This window comes from Macaca mulatta, chromosome 8, assembly GCF_049350105.2.
Source record: "Macaca mulatta isolate MMU2019108-1 chromosome 8, T2T-MMU8v2.0, whole genome shotgun sequence".
Classification (NCBI taxonomy): domain Eukaryota; kingdom Metazoa; phylum Chordata; class Mammalia; order Primates; family Cercopithecidae; genus Macaca; species Macaca mulatta.
In genome coordinates, this window is record NC_133413.1 from 3,788,315 (window position 1) to 3,806,916 (window position 18,602).

At 37.1% G+C, this 18,602-nt stretch overlaps 2 protein-coding genes across 2 annotated transcripts in view; one reads left to right on the forward strand and one right to left on the reverse strand.

Annotated features, from left to right (window-relative positions):
* Positions 1-1,615, forward strand: part of LOC106999648 (uncharacterized) — a 68,795-nt gene extending 67,180 nt beyond the window's left edge. Inside the window, exons 7-8 of the mRNA XM_077943422.1 lie at positions 602-644; positions 1,483-1,615. The gene's annotated coding sequence lies outside the window, so the exon portion shown is untranslated. The remainder of the gene's footprint in view (positions 1-601; positions 645-1,482) is intronic.
* Positions 1-18,602, reverse strand: part of CSMD1 (CUB and Sushi multiple domains 1) — a 2,034,615-nt gene that overhangs the window by 9,708 nt on the left and 2,006,305 nt on the right. Inside the window, exons 59-68 of the mRNA XM_015144705.3 lie at positions 18,061-18,240; positions 15,501-15,674; positions 14,751-14,924; positions 13,416-13,489; positions 9,974-10,085; positions 8,184-8,363; positions 6,839-6,883; positions 3,698-3,859; positions 2,804-2,916; positions 1,883-1,970 (exon numbers count right to left, since the gene is read on the reverse strand). Coding sequence (XP_015000191.3) covers positions 1,883-1,970; positions 2,804-2,916; positions 3,698-3,859; positions 6,839-6,883; positions 8,184-8,363; positions 9,974-10,085; positions 13,416-13,489; positions 14,751-14,924; positions 15,501-15,674; positions 18,061-18,240 — 1,302 coding nt within the window. The remainder of the gene's footprint in view (positions 1-1,882; positions 1,971-2,803; positions 2,917-3,697; positions 3,860-6,838; positions 6,884-8,183; positions 8,364-9,973; positions 10,086-13,415; positions 13,490-14,750; positions 14,925-15,500; positions 15,675-18,060; positions 18,241-18,602) is intronic.

The following is an 18,602-nucleotide window of genomic DNA, read 5'->3' on the forward strand; positions in this document are numbered from 1 at the left end:
CATACACTATTTGGCCTTTTTTATCTGGCCTCCTTCATTTAGCATGATGTTTCAAGGTCCATCCCTGTTGTAGCATTCATCAATACTTTATTCTTCTTCAGTGCTAATATTCCATTGTGTGGCTGTACTACATATTGTTTATCCATTCATCCATTGATAGACATTTTAGTTGTATGCGAATTTGGGTTATTACAAATAATGCTGCTCTAAGATTCATGTACAAGTTTTGTGTGACATATATTTTCAGTTCTTTCAGCTACACATGTAGGAGTGGAATTGCTGGAGCTTACAGTAACAACTGTTTGATGAACTGCCAGAGTGTTTTCCAGAGCAGCTGTATCATTTCGTGTTTCCCCAGCAAAGCACGACAGTTCCAGTTCCTCTGCCTCCTTGCCACCCTTTGCTATTTGGCTTTCAGATCACAATCATCCTTGTGGACGTGAAGTGGTATCCCAGTGTGGTTTTGATTTGCATTTCCCTAATAATGATTATAATCAACATATTTTCATGAGCTTATTGCCATTTGCATGTCTTTAGAGACATATCTATTCAAATCTTTTGTCAATTTCTTATTTAGGTTATTTGCCTCTGTATTTTTCAGCCATAAGAATTCTTTGTATATTCTGGATACAAGAACTTATCAGGTACACAGTTTTATGTTTTTTCTCTCATTCTTTGTGTGTATGCTAGGGTTGGGTCACTCAATCTTAATGGGGAAATTAATTTATTGTTGAGTTTCTTATGCAAGTTTTTGCATTAAAGTTGTCTTTCAAGTTAATTTTATTTTAGTATCCACTTAATGACAATCACATTTTTTGGTTTATCTACTGACTAGAAAAAATTAGGAGGTTGTTTATTTTTATCCATAAAAATAGATACTTGCCATCATTCTTAAATGAATGGTTGTTGTTGCAGAATTACTTAAACACAAACTTCTCTAATTAGTTGAAGGGCGGGGGGACTTACTTATGAGTCAAATTATTTTGTAAAGTAAATTTCTTTTTCCTGACAATAACCTCATCATCACATGAGAATACAAATTCCTTGTTGAAGCAAGCTGTTATTTTGTTAGATTAAAAAGAAATGGGGTAATGCAAATAAAATTAGTAATAGCAAACTGATAGTTCAGGTGAAGTTCATTGGATCAGTAAACTTAGACATCTACACAGCATCTTGTACAGCTCACTGGGGTGTCCTTAAACAAAATTACTAGAGCGTGTGCTACATAGAGAAAGGAGGACAACTAACTCCGGGATTTGGCTTAGAGCAAGAGAAAAAACATTACCCATCATTAGTGTTGGTCTAATGCGTTTATTCTATTTCATTACCTCAAAATAATATAACCCAATTTAAAATATAATCTCAGCAATGGCCAACATTATAATGCTCTTCTGTTTAATAATACTGTAGTTTGAATAGTGGAAGTAAAGTATTTTATGATTAATTATCCTTTTTTTTTTTTTTTTTTTTGCTTTTCTACAGGCCAGTAGACGTTTTTTTCATTCAGCACTTTGATAAAAGTCTTACAAAATAACTTCATCGTGGTAATCATCACAACATTGTATACTCACATTCTTCCAAAAGGTGGCTCTGGTAGCAAAGCCTATATGGTAATTTTCTTCTTTATAAAATAATGTGTGAATAGTATAAATGCATTAGACCAACACTATGTCTGGCATATTTATTGCATTATTTCTGGCTTTGTGTTTGTCTATTTTGCTATTCAAAATACTTTTTTTTCATTCAGCTGTAAAATTTGTTAGTCTCTCCCATTATTTTTGTTTAGGTTTCTTTTAGAGTTGTCTTTTCCATGTCTTCATAGAAAAATCACTGGAAAGCCAAACTGGTATTTGCTTTAAAAAATATCCTAAGTGCAACTTACCTTGCCTTTCTAGCTTAAATTTTCCAAAGTCTTTTCCATGAATGTCACCTTGAAAGGTAAATCCTCCCCTTTCAAGTCCAGATGATACCTGATATATAGGAAAGAAAAGAAATATAAAGGTATACAAAAGGATGAATAATATCTTCTTTTAATATATCTTTTAATATAACTGTTACAGCTCATATTTAGATACTACTGGTTAAATATTTTATTTCTGCCACTCCTTTTGGTGACACATATATAGTTAAAGATCAGAAACCAACACAGAAGTGAACTTCACCTAACGTATGTAAATCTCACAATCTCATTTTGATCTCGAAAATGATAGTAAATTTTACAGTATATCCATATGGTAACTACACTTTCTAAGGGAAGACAAATGTATGAATTAAGAAACAATCTACGTTATGTAAAACTGGCTGTGTGTCCCAGCTACTGGGCAGGGTACATCATGTGAGGCTGTCTACCCTTAAGTCAGATAGTGAATTAGAACACAAACAAATGGTTAACTTGCAAAGAAGGGTGTTAAGGGGGACGTCTTAAGTCTCTCTATTTATCTGGCAATGATTTCTCTTAGAACGAGCAGCATGGTTATCAAGTGGTCTTAGAAAATTTCTGGTGGTACCACTCATGATATAATGTAGCAGTAACATCACAGACCCTGGATTTCAGGTCTTGTTCTGCCCTCAACTGCAACCACCCCTTTAAGGATGGCCAATTTATTTCTTACGTCTTAGACCTGGTTTCTTCCCTTATAAAATGAACGAATAAAATGACCACTCTGTCAACAAGAGGGGCGGCTGAGTTTTCAAGGGGCACACACAAGACAGCTCTACTCAGAAGCCTCCAATCCGTAGCCCTTGCCTCTGCAGAGATATTAGAAAGCCTGTGCTTTGTCACAGACCTTACACATGTACTTACGTAACCATCTAGTCCCCAGTTGTCATTTTCAAACTTGCTTACAAAAATATCTGCCGGACCTTTAATTTGAAAAGCTTTTAGGAGTAAGTGGGCCTCCTCCTTCTTGTAAACGCCTGTGAAAAGATCAGCAGGTCAGGTTTACCTTGGAGAAAGTTAGCAATTCAGCCCTTTCATCCATTTGATGTGGAATGTGGTACAGAGACGACAATATCATAGATAATAGAAAACTCAAACAGAAATTGTATTTTTATTTGTGAATTTTAGCCTCGGAGCTTCTTTTTTCCCCTGAAAATCTTCCTGCATCCTTGTCTATCTTGAATAGGTATAATCCACTCCACTAAGTTCAAAACCCTTATTCCACAGAAAGAATAAATAATAACATATTTGATTTTGCTAATTAAAAAATCTCTCTCTAAAAAAGTACACAATAAAAATACTTATATCACAGAATTAATGTAAGAATGAAAAAGATAATACACATACGGTGCTTAAAATACTGTTTGCCATATAAATCAAGGCTGTTTTATTAATTGTGTGATGATTTTAAAAATCTCATGATGAGCACATGAGTTAAGAAAAAAAGGATTAAAAATAAAGTTTGGAGACATGCATTATCTATATATGAATCTCAGATTCTTGACTTAATATGGGCATAATTCTGAGCAAATCAGTTCACTTTTCTGTACTGGTTTTGTAATCTTTAAAATGATAAAATAGTACCAACCTCTTATGGCTAGGGAGAGGCTCCAATGAGTTACAGTATATTAATTATTGGCTTTAATGCAAAGCCAACAGAACATTAATAATTAATACTTACTAGATCACCTCTTTGTGAAAAGATAGTGGGTCTGTTTCCGCTCACACCATGCATTTAGTGAATTCTTTGGGACCTACCTGTCAACTTCAGCTCCACTTGTGAGGCTTCACTGAAGGTGGCATTCACCTTACTGCTTGTTGCATTGAACCAGTCAACAGTTAGAGTGGCGGGTTGCCTTTTCCCTAAATATTCATAATATCCCTTCCACACTGAATTGACGAAAAAGACGTCTGAAGGAACTGTGGGAAGGGGGGAAACAGATGAATGTCAGCACACACACAAACAATAAATTCAGACATCATTAAACATAGAAGGCATATACTGCTTAGTGAGCGATCACAGATGAGGGCAGTGATGAAGACAAGGGGAGCCTAGTGCATCGCTGTTCACAGCATTTGCAAAACTCAAAAGAAGCAGGTGCGAAGATTATTATGGTATGCAAGTAGACATTTGTGTTTATGGTTTTATTTTTATTATTATTATTAGAAGCCAAAGCATACCTATTTTAACAGCCTTTCCAAGTTCATGGGGTATGGTGAATTAGGACTTCTAACGTTAGTTTAGTTTTTACTGTGCTTAGTAAGAAATATGTTTACTTGACCCATGAAATCACTACTGATATTTCAATAATATCCAAGTTTACTCTTTGAAAGACTTGGAAGGCTCAGAAGAACTGATCTATATCATACGACAGCAATACCCTGTCTTGAAAAAGCTTACATATCCCAGCACCAACTGCACTGGATATTCCAGCACCACATGGACTTATGAAGACAAAGCCCTTTCATTTCAGAGTCTTTCTTTTGTAAGTAGAGTCAGTCTCTCTCATTCACACTCTTCTGCTCTTCTTTAATCTCTTTGTGTAAAATATTCCATAAGTAAGAAAAGATGGGCTCAATAATTTCAAATTTTTCTTTCATATATGTCTTTTAAATTCAGTAATAAAAGACACAGTCTTTTTAAAGCATAGAATTCATCGACAGGAAAACTCGCAAAGATTATTGAGATATTTCCTCATGCTTTCACTGCTTAAGAAAAAAAAAACTTATTTTTCATGTGTTTGTTTAAAAATGTGTATAAAATCCTGCCATTTTCACACATGAATTGTAGTGTATAAATCCACATGATGATTCCAATGTTCCTTTTTGTTTTCTGCCTTATGATGTGTATGAATTATTTACTTAGACAAGATTCATGATAAGCATAATTGTTCAAAACACATTGCTTGAGTTGCTAGGTGGAAATGAAGATTCATGTCTCCCTAACCTATTTTTTAGAAAGTCCATTTACAGTTGCAAATAATGAGGACAAAAGTATATTGTGCCTATACCTATGCTTCTCTTTTCAGCCCAGTTGGCCATTTTCTTGTTTTTCTAGTCAGGCTAAACCTATAAAGCTTGGCCTAGCAAGAGAAGGGTTAAAGAAGAAGAGAAGATAATAGCTTCCTTTGGCCTTGAGTAGACCCCACCTTCTCATAATAATAATGATAAGAAAATAAGTTAAAAACTCATATATCCACACAAGTATCTAACACATTTGCTTACAAATCACTGAGTTTAGACACATCTACTTAGCCATTGCCAGCACCACAGAGACCCCCATTTTAATCAGCAACTCCAAAATAACTTTATTTTCCATTACTAAAATTAATAGCCTTTGAAGCACATAAAAATGTTTTCCCTAATTAGAAGTTATATGCTCTTCTGAAGTTACTAAACCACTTGTCCAAGCATTCACTTAAGGTAATCCTGTTGAAGTTTCACAGGAATGGGCCAGGCTTGGCTGGGTAGAGTAAGATACAACCAATGTCTCAGAAGTGGCTTCTGTGTATTAAATATGACCACGAGCCATGTGGTAGAGGTCATCTTTCTGGGTCTTTATAATTTTACTTGTTGCTGGCAGCCTGCAGTATAATGCAGAAGCCACATAGCTGAGATGTACTACAATGTACCACCTTGATGAAGAATCACATTCTATTAGCACTTCCCTTCCAAGAGCATAAGAAAAGGAATATTGATAATAATGTTTGCACCTACAAAAGGAGTGTATAGAGATTTCAATATCTTAAACACAAAATAAGCAAATAAAAAACAAAACACACACACAACAATAATAACAAAAAGAGACTGTGTTTTCTTCCATTGAAGAAAATGTTGCCTGGATAAAAAGCTTTGACTTCTGTATGTGATTTTTAGGTGATATTTAAATAAAATAGTCTAGAGAGATTTAAAAAATATTTTATATTCTTTAGTATGCAGATTGGAGAAATTCCTTTAGTCATATTGGCACATTTTTCTTTGTCTAAGAATTAAGTGTGTAATACAGCATCCTGACAATAGCATTACAAATACTCTTTCCATGTTTGATTCTAAAATAGAGCTTATGTCCAAAAAAAAAAGTGTTAAAACCTGAATAAAGTACTAGTCAAGTGACGTTATATATTTACAAGGGATTTCTCTTTCTGATAAAACAACAACAACAACAAAATACCCAACTTAAATTAATATAATTTGGGATCCATTTTGTTATTTAAATATAATTTAAATTTAAAACACAGATAGAACATGGCAGATGATTTTGTATTGTGAAAACTTTCCTCGGGAAATAGGACAAAACACAGATAGAACATGCCAGATGATTTTGTATAGGGAAAACTTTCCTCGGGAAATAGGACTGCATTTTTGCAATTTGCTACATAATGCATTTAGCAAAAGGCACCACATACAACAAAAAACTATAATTAACATCTTAGAAGGCAAAGGATGCCTGAATGAATGGAGATACTTGGAAAAAATCGGGCTCCATATTTGAACTGTTTGCATTAACAACTTACGCTGTAAAAATGCCTCATTGATATGAGCTTCCTCATTTGGAGGAAGAAAATCGCAACCCTCTTTATAAGGCTCTCCATTATACCACATGGAATGATCAGTGTTTTCATTTCTCCTGCCAAACGCGGAAGGCATGTTTGAATGAAACAGTGTGTGATAACACCAAAGGTTTTCTTTCTAAGTGGAGTAATGTTATTTCATTAACAAACCATTGTTGTGAAATACACAGAATTCTATGTAGGCTTAGTGTTTTAAATAATTGAAACATTAACTTTGTCATGGACTAACGGATTCGGAAATTTAAATGTTGAGAATTGTTTCATTGTGCAGAGTAGAGAACAAATCACTTTATTTGATTGAAATCTATAACTGTTCTGGTATACAAACCTGGAGTTTTAGTAACTGTTTCATTAACTTCTCTCACTCCTTTACCTACAAGTAAAAAGACAAATTATCATTTTTTAAAAAAAACATTTTTGAGTAAGTTTGAAAAAATGTCAAATTGAAGCAATTTTCCTTCTCCAGATTTTTTTAATGTACAAAATATGAATACCTTATACATATACATTTTAAACCCATGTCTTTACAGCAGAATATTCTTGGTGTTTGTGGGAAAGCAGAGTTTAAGGATGAAAAATCAATGTACATCTATCTACGCATATTTCCATTGAAAGTGCTACAACAGAGAGCCTTGCAAAGGAGGGTGGCTTCTATGACTTTTCTCATATCCTACTTGGAATACCCTGCTACATACGAAATAACCAAATAACCACGATGTTATAGTCCCTCTTGATTGTCCAATACCCCACCCAAATCAATGAATTTATACATTATTATTGAAAAATTCAAAATTATTTCCATTACAGAATGTTCACTTTGGTCTATCAAGTTAGATTTAAATCATAATTTCTTAGCTTTCACAGTTTTAATCAAACTACGAATCACCATTTTAAAAGTTTTCATTCTTCTATTTCTAACAGGGAAGGGCAAGGGAAACAAAAGTCTCTCTAAAATCCCTACTATGAGAACTATAAATAGGCTCCAGGAAACAAAACCTAAAGTCACTGACTTTCTCACGTTCCATCATTTTTGGTTTATGCTGTTTAGACTCCATGGATTTATAAATTACATACAGGGGAGAACCTGAAAATTTGGCTATCATCAAAGCTGACCCAGGCTGATGATTGTCACTTGTAAACACACAAATTGGTAATTAATGGATCGTTTCTATGTGAATTGCTTTTGTAATTTTACAAAGCAGAACCAATGTTAGGGACACATAAACTTAGGTTTTACCACAAACAGCATGTGGTCTTAAAAATAACCACCGATATATTCTCGGATACTTGGTGATATTTATTCATTTTCATCTCTAAGAACTACTTTTCCTGAAAATATACTGAGTATTATTTTCCTTTTAATTCAGAATGCTTTTCTTTAACCAAATAGCTTTTCTTTTTTGGCTTAAAATAATACAATGATTGTATTATGTACTAATTGCATACTAATTGTACTATACATCCGCTTGGCTCTGCCACCGTTGCATCAAACACTGAGGATACACACGTTCACGCACACAGCTCACGCACATGAAGCAGGACTGAGGCAGGTGACGATGCTGCAGCCTCAAGCTCTTACTTATGGGTTTCTCACATGGACACTAGCCTGATGGGCAGCCGATCCTTTCCCTTGCTCTTTGGAAAAGTATGCCACTCCTTGATCAGTAACTTACTTTTACACACAGGCGACTTTCCTGTCCATTTCATGTCTGCTTTACAGGTTCTGTGCTCAGATCCACCTGCGAGGAAGAAGCCTGGATGGCAAGTGTACACTAAGGTGTAGCCGAAAGTAGGAAGATCGATGGCTCTCACGTCTGCATGTGCCGGGGTTTCTGGCTGTCTGCAGGCATGAGCTGAAACAACATTAGGAAACACTGAGACTTTGTTTACTGTAAAGTCAGCACATGTGTCTAGAGAAATAAATAGACCAAAACAGTTTGGAAATTGTTATGCAGTCAGTCATACATATATATTACACATATGTATGTCATGTTTTTGGTAGAGATGAAGTCTTGCTATATTGTCTAGTCTGTGCTAGAACTCCTGACCTCAAGCTATTCTCCTGTGTTGACCTCCCAAAGTACCAGGATTACAGGCATGAGCCACTACACCCATCCTATGTATATTTATACATAGGTAATTATGCACAAAAATTTAGAGTAGAGATCATAGCTTTGAAATAAAAAAACACTTCTGCTATACTACTAAAATAAATATGTTAAAGATCCTTAAAAGCCCAGTCTTACAAATTATACAGACCAGTGAATATTTAGATATGCCTTGATTTTGTTCTGGTGGAAACCAGCAAATTTATTATTCAATTTCATTAATAATTGTGGTAAAAATTTCATGTGTATTTAGAAACTTAATATATGATAGATACTTATTTTCTTTAAAATATAATTTAGGAATAAATGAGATTGTAATGTATACTCTGTATCTCAAACCACTCCATTCCTTATAAAGTTTGCATATATGCCATAAAGACTGGCATATTATTATAAAACAAGTTTAGAATTTTAACATTGTGCATGCAGTTGTTTTGAGTATTGTCACTATTTCACTAATGAGTAACCATAACCAGTACCTGATATTATCAAACTCCATATTATATATAAACACATGCATATATGTACGAGTGCATGTATATACATATATATGTACATATACTATCAACATATAATTTGAGTAGTGATTTAGAGCAGAGATGATAGTTTTAAAATAAACACACCCAAAAATCACATCTTATATACTATTAAGATATTTTTATAACATTCTACTAATGTTTTATTTTTAATATAGTAAGAATAAGACACTGTATTTCACTAAATTGAGAGTGAGTGAAATGAATAATTCACGTACTACCCATCCATCCATATATTTTTCCTAATTATCATGATTAAATCACAAAATAAAATGCGATCCTTAAGTATGTATTTGAATGATCAATTCATATATACTCCCTAATTATAGCGAGAATAATCTTTTAAACACTTCTACTTAGACTCTGACATATGACATTATTCAGTTGACCCTCTCTTTAGTAATTTGATGTAAATATCCTAGAAGAATAATAGCATGGACAAATACGTTTTCCCTCTAAGAATGTTCAATGTAATGTTATTCACTTATCTTCGGTTTCAAGCAGTTTCTCAGACTTTACTGTGCCTTAGAATCTCCTGGAGCGCTTGTTAAACTAAACTGTCCCCCTTCTCTCCTCCCCGGCTCCCTCCAGAGTCTCTGGTTCAAAGTCAACGGTGGGGCTTGAGAACTGACTTCACAGCCCAATGTCCAGCCAAATGCTTAGGCTGCCAGTTCTAGGGAACCAAACTTTGAGGACATCCAAAGTTTAGGATTGAGGAGTTAAAAACAATTTCTTATTATTTCCCTTAGTGGTAAACACTTCCCAGACATTCACAACAAATAGTTTACTTCAGATTGTGGTGGAAGAAATCACACTTACGTATACATTCGGTCTGTATCCCACTCCATGTTAAATTGGCAAGGCAGGTGCGAGTTGTGGAACCTTGAATATGGTAGCCTTTTCTGCACCTGAAAAAAACCGTGCTTCCAACCTAGAGAGGAAATCCAATACTAGCTTCAGAGGCCAAGGGAATAGTCGAAGTATCAACTGGTGATACTTGAAAGCACATGCCAGGGTAAAAGTATAGCAGCAATTTTTCACATTAATGTCGAGCCATTGTCTAAATCAACGTGCACATTATAACTGCATGTTACAGTGTTACACACAACTTGGATTGCTCAATGAATAGTGTAAGATCTTTGTGAATTTTGAAAATTTAGAAGGCTGTTTGGGTAAAGAAGTTATGCCTTTTGTTTTAGAGTTCTTTATTTTTTGTTTGTAATAATTATTATTTCCTTTTTCATTTTTTTTCCTGCCATTCACATTTTAAACAATTGGCATTTATTAGAAAATTACTTTTGTTGGCACTCCTAGGGGACTGGTCAACTCCTGCTCATACAGAGGCCACCAAAACTCTGTCTTTCTTACGCTTCAAACTGTACAAACTATTTACTGTTGTCTGCATGTCTGGGGCATCTTCCTCACCAGGTCTTCACAAAGCTAACCCCTACTAAATTCTCTGTGCTTTGCTTAAACTGCACATCCTCTGCAGATTCTTCTCTGATCTTCCAAGAATGAATCACGTGCTGCTCAAATGCGTTTCCCCAACATCGGATGTTATCTGCGCCACTCACTACAACGTCTTGGAATTGCCTGTATATTTATTTACCTGTGTGTGTTCCTAATTTAACCAGAGGTGCCTTGAGGGGCAGATTCCTGTGATCTGTAAATATCTTTTTTAGAGAATGAGCTCTGGTCCATGTGTTGAGGGGCACCAAAGATCGTCCATGTTCCTGCGTATCCGCAGCATGAGGCCAGCATGACCCACGTACAAAGGGAGAGGGAAGCAGCCCCCAGGGAAGGTGGGTTTGCACTCGTGACAGCTTGGCTTGGGACCAGATTGTTTCTTTAAAGCTTGACTTATGAGAGCACATAAGTGTACCAAGTTAGAGTCCAAAGATTTGAATACCCCATTTGTTTCTTGCTCTGAGAAGTTTAACCAGTTACTTCATTCCCTGTGTCTGCCTTCTCATAGGAGTAAGCCCATACCTCCCTCGTTGGGATTCTGGGAAAATAACGAGAAGTGAAATGCAAGAAAATAGTTGGTACATTGAATAGTGAGAAAGGATATCAGGAGAAAAAAAATGGTGCTTCTAGCACTTGATACAGTGGAAGTAGGAATTTATAAAGAAAAGTGCAAATTTGATAAATGTCAAATCAATAGCTAATTTAAGATTCAATGATGGGAAAGAGTTGACTCAGTTACTCTTGATTGATGGACGATTGATTTAAACTTTAGAGTCAGGGCCTCTCTCTGTTGTCCAGCGTATAGAGCACAGCAGTGCAATCATAGCTCATTGCATTCTTGACCTTCAGGGCTCAAGTGGTCTTCCCATCTCAGCCTTCTGAGTAGCTGTGACTACAGGTGCACCTTAACACACCCAGCTGATTTTTTGTATTCTTTGTAGAAATAGGGTCTTGCTATGTTGCCCAGGCTGTTCTCAAACTCCTAGCCTCAAGTGATTCTCCTGCCGGGGCCTCCCAAAGTGCTGGAATTACAGATGTGAGCCGCTGCTCCCAGCACATTTCCTCTCTGTCAGGAATGGTGTCCATCAACTCTCCGTGCAAGCATGTTTGCAATTCCAAACAGACCTCCTGGTAAACATGCTGCCATTGTCAGGAAGGTCATGGACAACCTGTATCATTTACTGGCAGAAAGAAAATAGAGTCTCCTTCTCAATAAAAAAAAATTTTTAGCAGAATATACCAAGCCACTCTAAATTGATTATCATACACTAACCCTGGAGCTACGGGTTTCGGGGACACGCCTGCCTGGAGAATGGGAGCTAGTCATTTAAGCTGCATGATTAACATAGCCTAACATGGGGACATTTCACACTGAAATGGCTCACTTTGTGTAAGTAATGTTTCAGCATATGGTGCTAAAGAAAACAGACACAAATCTCATCGGTTACATTAAAATATTCCTAATAAAGGAAGAAAAAAAAACATTTGGGGAGAGCTGCATCTCACGGTCTCAATCATGTCCTTAAAAGATGGTGTCTGAGCTCTTTATCAGTAAATCCTGCTGTTGGATAAAATCTATTATTCACGTTAGTGTAACTGATTGGTTATAAGGAGGGTGAAGGATTTATCCAACCCTGTTAGTGTTATATGATAACTATATATTGCTATGTTGCCAAATATAGTCATCATCAACTTTTAATTACTATAAGTTGTACATAGGCAAGTTAAGACTTGCTCAAAGCAATGGTGATCAAAATTTCATTTTTCATAGTGAATCAGTGAGAGCGACAACCATATATAGTATTTTCCAATATTCCTTGACAATTTGGCATTCAATATTTATGTACCTGAAAGTATTTACTTGAAGTTTAAGGCAATATTTGAGACATAATAGAAAACGTGCTAGAGTTAGTATATTAGCTCCCTGTAAGGATTTCCACCGTAGGATGCAAAAGAGCTACAAGGAAATGGCCACTGTGTGTCAGAGCGGGAAAAATGGGAATATTTTCGTGCTCATGAGAGATGGGGAAAGTGGCTGAGGAAGATGGTTTTTTATTCTTAATTGATGAGGTCCCTAACTTGAAGGTAGAATATATATTTAACTTTTGTTTTCAAAGTCATGCAACCAGAGAACAGTGAAGTTATGGCAGTACTTAAGATGGTTAAAACATTTTATTTCAAGCTTCATTACCTTCCACTTTTAGGTATTTCTCCAACATTCACTGAAGTGGTAATGCTTATTTTATTAAAAGTCAAATGAACGTTCCAAAGTGATATTTAGTATGTTAATAATTCATAGAACTTCAAAGCTCATGTGGAGAACTAATTTCACAAGTAAGTTGAGACTACGGGGCTAACATACATTTTCTCCTGTTTCTGTCTCTAGAATTTAATATTATTTCCCCACTATATCCAGTCCCAAAGTGGAACCTTTTATGGGTAGCTTATCAGGGACAAGTTACCCCAATTTGAGAATTGCCGTGTGAGTTTAACAAATAATAGAAGCACGCATGATTTCAAATAGAAATTAACATAACAGTTGCTATGTTAATTTCTATTTGAAATTATGCATCATTCCATTATTATCTAGTAAGATACTAGTAAGTATCTATTATCTAGTACACACTGGTTTTGACAGTTAAAAACACATGTAGAAATCCCCTTTGAATGAATTTTATTCAGGTGAATATAACATGAACAAGGTACGATATAAAAAAAGCACTCATATATGTTTAAGTAACAAATATATTTTATATTTCCAGAAAGAAAACATAGTAAATTCATAATGAACTACCTCATAGCCTCTGGAGCTATTCTGTATTCCAAAGTGTGGCGTGCCAGGGTCTGGGCAGGTGTTATGAGCAGGATCTGAAATTTGTGATTTAAAAAGAAAACAGGGCACCAGATAGAGTTATTGTGGGAACTCTAACAGCTTTTACTGAAAGGCCTCATGAAATAGAGAAAATTTTGTTTTGAGAAATGTGCAAGATGTTTTTCAGGAAAGTTAAAAATTAAATTGCTACTTTTATCTTCTCTTCAAGACATCTTCTTTGGATGTTAACTTTTAGACTTTAAGTAGTTCAGTATGTTCTTTTTATATAAGAATAAGTACATTTTTTCCATTCTCTGGCTTTTTTTTCTATAGAAATATATTTGTTTGGTCAATGACATACTATCTTCAATAATGATCGATCACCATCTTTTTGTTTATTAGGATTCAATTAATGACCATCTCATTTGGTTACCCATTACATTATTCTGAATTTCTTTAATTAATTTTCCTCAACATTTCAAAATGAACAATATATTTAATTCTTCAAAATCGAAGCATATGGAAAACCAAGAGTGACATTTTTCAAAAAAGGTAGGACTTGGGTAACCCAGTGGTACTTCAGCTCTCTTATTTGCTGCTCTGCAGTTGCCAGTAGAAAAACAAAATAGATAACTTCTTAAAACTTGTTATCTAGAGCAACTAACCTACTAGGGGGAAGAAAAATATTTTTAGTGTAGAGATAGCTACTATATGGCAATAGTTTAAATCAAATGACAGCAAATATTCCTATAATTAGAAAAATGCTTCAGTGACAATATTTCTTTAATACTATCCTTATTTTACACCATTCAATTTCTTAGAAAATAATCAAGACTAATTATTACTTTTTTACTAAAAACTTGTAGAACACCCATTATTCTGCTTAGTCAATCTCAATGAACAAAATTAACACAGTGATAAAACTTGACTCTGCAGCAATAAAACAAGAGCAAGACTGTCTCTCTGGTGAGGGCTGCTTTAGAGAATGTTCCTAACTGCACCTTTCCCCTAAACAATGCAATTGGCAGTGAAGGTAGACAGCAGAGACAGCCACTGAGGTCAGAGAACAAAGTCGAGTAGCTACTTTAGCAGACTTCTGACTTAAACTCCAAACATAGCTTGAATGACTTAAAAGAGGCGGCACATCAGTTTAGCTGATTAGTGTGCAACCCTATTCAGTGCAAAGAATATTACCTTTACAGAAAATTATCTACAGGAACACTATCTATGTAATCACCAATGACCCAATTTCGGAATGAAATGTCCTCATCCCCCAAATACCCCCAAATATCACCAGGGCAGTATTATAATTATTACCAATGCACGCGGGTTGTATGCCGCTCCACATGCCGTCAGCTTGGCAGATTCTTCTTGAAGATCCCACGAGTATAAATGGAGATTTGCACTGGAAGAAGACTTCGGACTTATAGGTGAAACTTTTCCCACTAAGTCGCCCTTCAGCGGGGATGCCAGGGTCTCCGCAGAACACAGCTATGGAAGATAATCAGGAAGAAGTCAGCCTTCAATGTCCCTGGACCAGCTTAACCAATTGAGCTTGGTAACTAGTTTCTGTTAAATCTTTAGCTTTAACTATTAAACAAGAAAAAGACTAAAAGGAGGCCAGGCACGGTGGCTCACACCTGTTATCCCAACACTTTGGGAGGTGGAGGCAGGCTTGAGCTCAGGAGTTCTAGACCAGCCTGGGCAATATGGCGAAACCTCATGTCTACAAAAAGTACAAAAATTAGCTGGGTGTGGCGGCATACACCTGTAGTCCCAGCTACTTGGGAGGCTGAGGTGAAAGGATGGCTTGAGCCCGAGAGATCGAGGCTGCAGTGAGCTATGACTGAACCACTGCGCTCCATCCTGGGCAATAGAGTGAGGCCCTGTCTCAAAAAAGAGACTCTGCCCTTAGGCAGCACAGTCTCAAGTTTGAGTTTTTGTGTATTTTAGGGCTATTACTACCCACCAGGAAGGTCCTCAGATTGTAACCTTAGGATGTGCCCTGATTATCCGTCCCTGTTACAGACCTATAGTGGGTGGAACAAATTCTGCTGTAGAACTTACGCAGGCACTGGGGGACCTCTCCTTTCCACACCCCGCGACCTTCACAGGAGAGGATGGCAGAGTGAGAGAGCTGGTAACCGTCCACGCAGCTGTAACTTATGCTGGAGCCCCAGTGGAAATCAGTCCCCTCCACTGTTCCATTCTGCACGGGTGGCGGCTGAGGACACAGCACGGCTGTTTTCCAAAGAACAAACAAGATCAACATTCCGGAGCTCCCGCTGCAGCTGTGATGTTCAAACGATTCACATTTTAATTTTACCTGAATTACAAATGACATCTATGTAGGTTTCTCTAAAAACAAATAATAAAAGAATTGCCAAGGAAGACAGGACATCCAAATAATAAACCTTTTTTTAAAGAATATTTCTTCATTAATATAGATTAAGTATATAAAAGCAAAGTCAAGTCAAAACATGTAACACTGTAAAAGAAAACAGGATTGAACATGATATTCTCAATATATACAAGGCCAAGAAAGGAAGAAATGTTCTTGTTTAATTTGTGTCTTTTTATGATGGTTCCCAAGGACAACTCGAATGAGGATTTGGTCAGATGACACAAAATTTATAGGCACAGATGGTAAGAATTTTTCCGGCCATCTGTATTTTTTATTTAAAGATGGCATATAGTTTCCAAAAGACACAGTCGGTCCATCTATTTACTGAATTTTTTTTTAGAAATGCCTGCACAGTTAAAGAAGATTCTGTAAAATACCATTCAGAAGTGTTTCATCATGGCCTTGGAGCCTGATGTCTACTTTACGGGGCTGAGAAGCAAGAACAGGGTTTCTAGGGAGGATTTCCCCGAGGGCGATGTCCCCACAGATCCACCTTCCCCACTCCAGAAATTATACTAAAATGCACCCCAGGGGGCAAAAATCCAAAAACCACTGTCTAAAATCCTTCTTCTCTGAAGATACAAAAGCTTCCCTAATTTTGGAAATGAATGGAAGTTTCCAAGTAACCCCGTAGGCAGCAGAAGGCATTACAAGAGAATAACCACCTGCATTTTGTGTGTTCAGGCTCATGCCTTCTCATGTGAGAGAGACATGCCAACACACGCAATTCACACTTGCACACCCAGAAGTTGGAAATGGGTCCTCCTCTCACCACTCCACCTTCTACTGATCTGTTCACTCGTTCAACAAATCCTTCCTGAGACCCCACAGCGAGGGCTGGGGAAAGGCGCGCTCTGGCCCAAGGGAATGTCCGGGGGAGGCCCCAGTTGGGGGAGACCTGAGCTACATGGGGGAATGGGAAGAGACAAGTTCCAGGAGGGACACAGAGAGAAAGTGGTTCCATCTGGTAGGGCCTTGCTGGCCATGGCATTGTTACAAACACAACGGGTACCAGAAAGAGGATAAACATCTACAAAACCATGCATGAAGGGTTATTCTTTTGGCAATTTCCATCATTACCATTTGACCTGAACACTGCCAATACCACTTAGTGCATTTCATTAAACATTTAGGGTCTGCCGTATAACAGGTGTAGTATTAAGAGTTACAATACAAAGAAGGGAAGGCAATGAGATCCTTTGACTCTACTGGGAGAGGAAAGCAGGATGGTCCAAGAACACGCCCATGTCAGAAGAGAGAGAAGGCAATACTTTTGAGCAACCAGGTCACTTTTAAGACTCTGTCACATTTAACCATCTGTCTTGCAGAGCCTGCAGAAGATGATACCTTCTCCGTTAAGCTACTGAGTGTCCTAGCTCTTCCTCTCTCAGTATTTTATTTGTTCCTAGTCTAATAAAGAGGAGAATGCCACCCTCTTATGTATGACCACTGACAACTTTCAAGCCCCTCTCTACCCCTCTTCTTCTTGTCCTTCCTCTTCACCAGCCGATAAGAAAGTCTGGATAGTTCTTTTTTGCTTCTGGTAAATAAACCATCACCATGCAAATCCCTGGCCCTTGCACAGCCCTCACTCAGCCCTACTCCCTGGTCACTGTAAGAGCCCAGCCCACTCGCTCACTCTGCTTTGCTGAAGCCACCTTGATGGGCTTGAGCCTGTCTTGATTCGCCCAGATGGTCCAGTCACGTAAGTCGTAAACCTCTTCCTGCCTTCTCGGTGAGTGTCATCTTCAGTCTCAGCAACCAAACCCCATGAAACATCACGGTGCTAACACTCTCTACCAGTACTTTGCCATTACCAGGTGATTGGTTTGTCTCTCCAACCTGCCTCTAAATTCCTACAATTAGATTCGCCATGCCATGAACACCTCACTCAGCCAGGGTCACAGGTTTACCCAGGACAGCAAAGCACTGGGGTTCACACACAGACTCTAGGGCGGCAGGACCATCACTGAACCCTGACATCTCCAGTTCCTGGTTTGTGATCCTAAGCCTTTTCCTCTACCTCTCTGTGAGTTAGTTTTTCCATCTGTAAAACTGAGATTAAAGTATTATAAAAATAAAGTGACTTAATAGTTGCAAATTGGTCTTTAAGAATTCCTAGCCCCTAGAAGGGCTACATAAATGCTTGCAAAATTAAACAAAGCACAATTCAATAAAGACTTCTACACATATCTGTAAAATCCAAAGAGTCACAAAACAAACCTTTGCAGACGGGTTTGCTCTGATTCCATGTGCCGTCTTTGGTACAGCGAATAGTGGCGGATGTGACCGGTTCCATGAGATAGCCAGGATTACACTGATAGCTCACAGTCTGGTTGAAGGTGAAGTCGGTCCCGAACTGGATGCCATTTGCTAGTGTGCCTGGATCCCCACAACTTATAACTAATAAACAGATAGCAGGAAAGAATCAGAGAAATTCATTTATCATGAAATCAATTAGTCACCCTTTCTATTCAAGATACTTTCTTTGAACTGCTACTCAAAGTGGTTAAACAGTGAATTAATAAAGCAATACTACCCTCTGTTTGATGATTTCACTGACCCGCTGTCAGAAGGAACACTTGTATTTTGAGAATCACTGATTTCTATTCTGTTGGCAGCTGGCTGTCAGATGCTGCCTTCCACCCCTTGACTAGCCCCTAATTAGGCATGGTGTATAATCAGAAAGATGAAGCCTGCAGTCAGAGAACCAAAGACATTTCTTCTTTCTCTGCAGACGACAAAGTCTTGACTTTTTTTGGTCT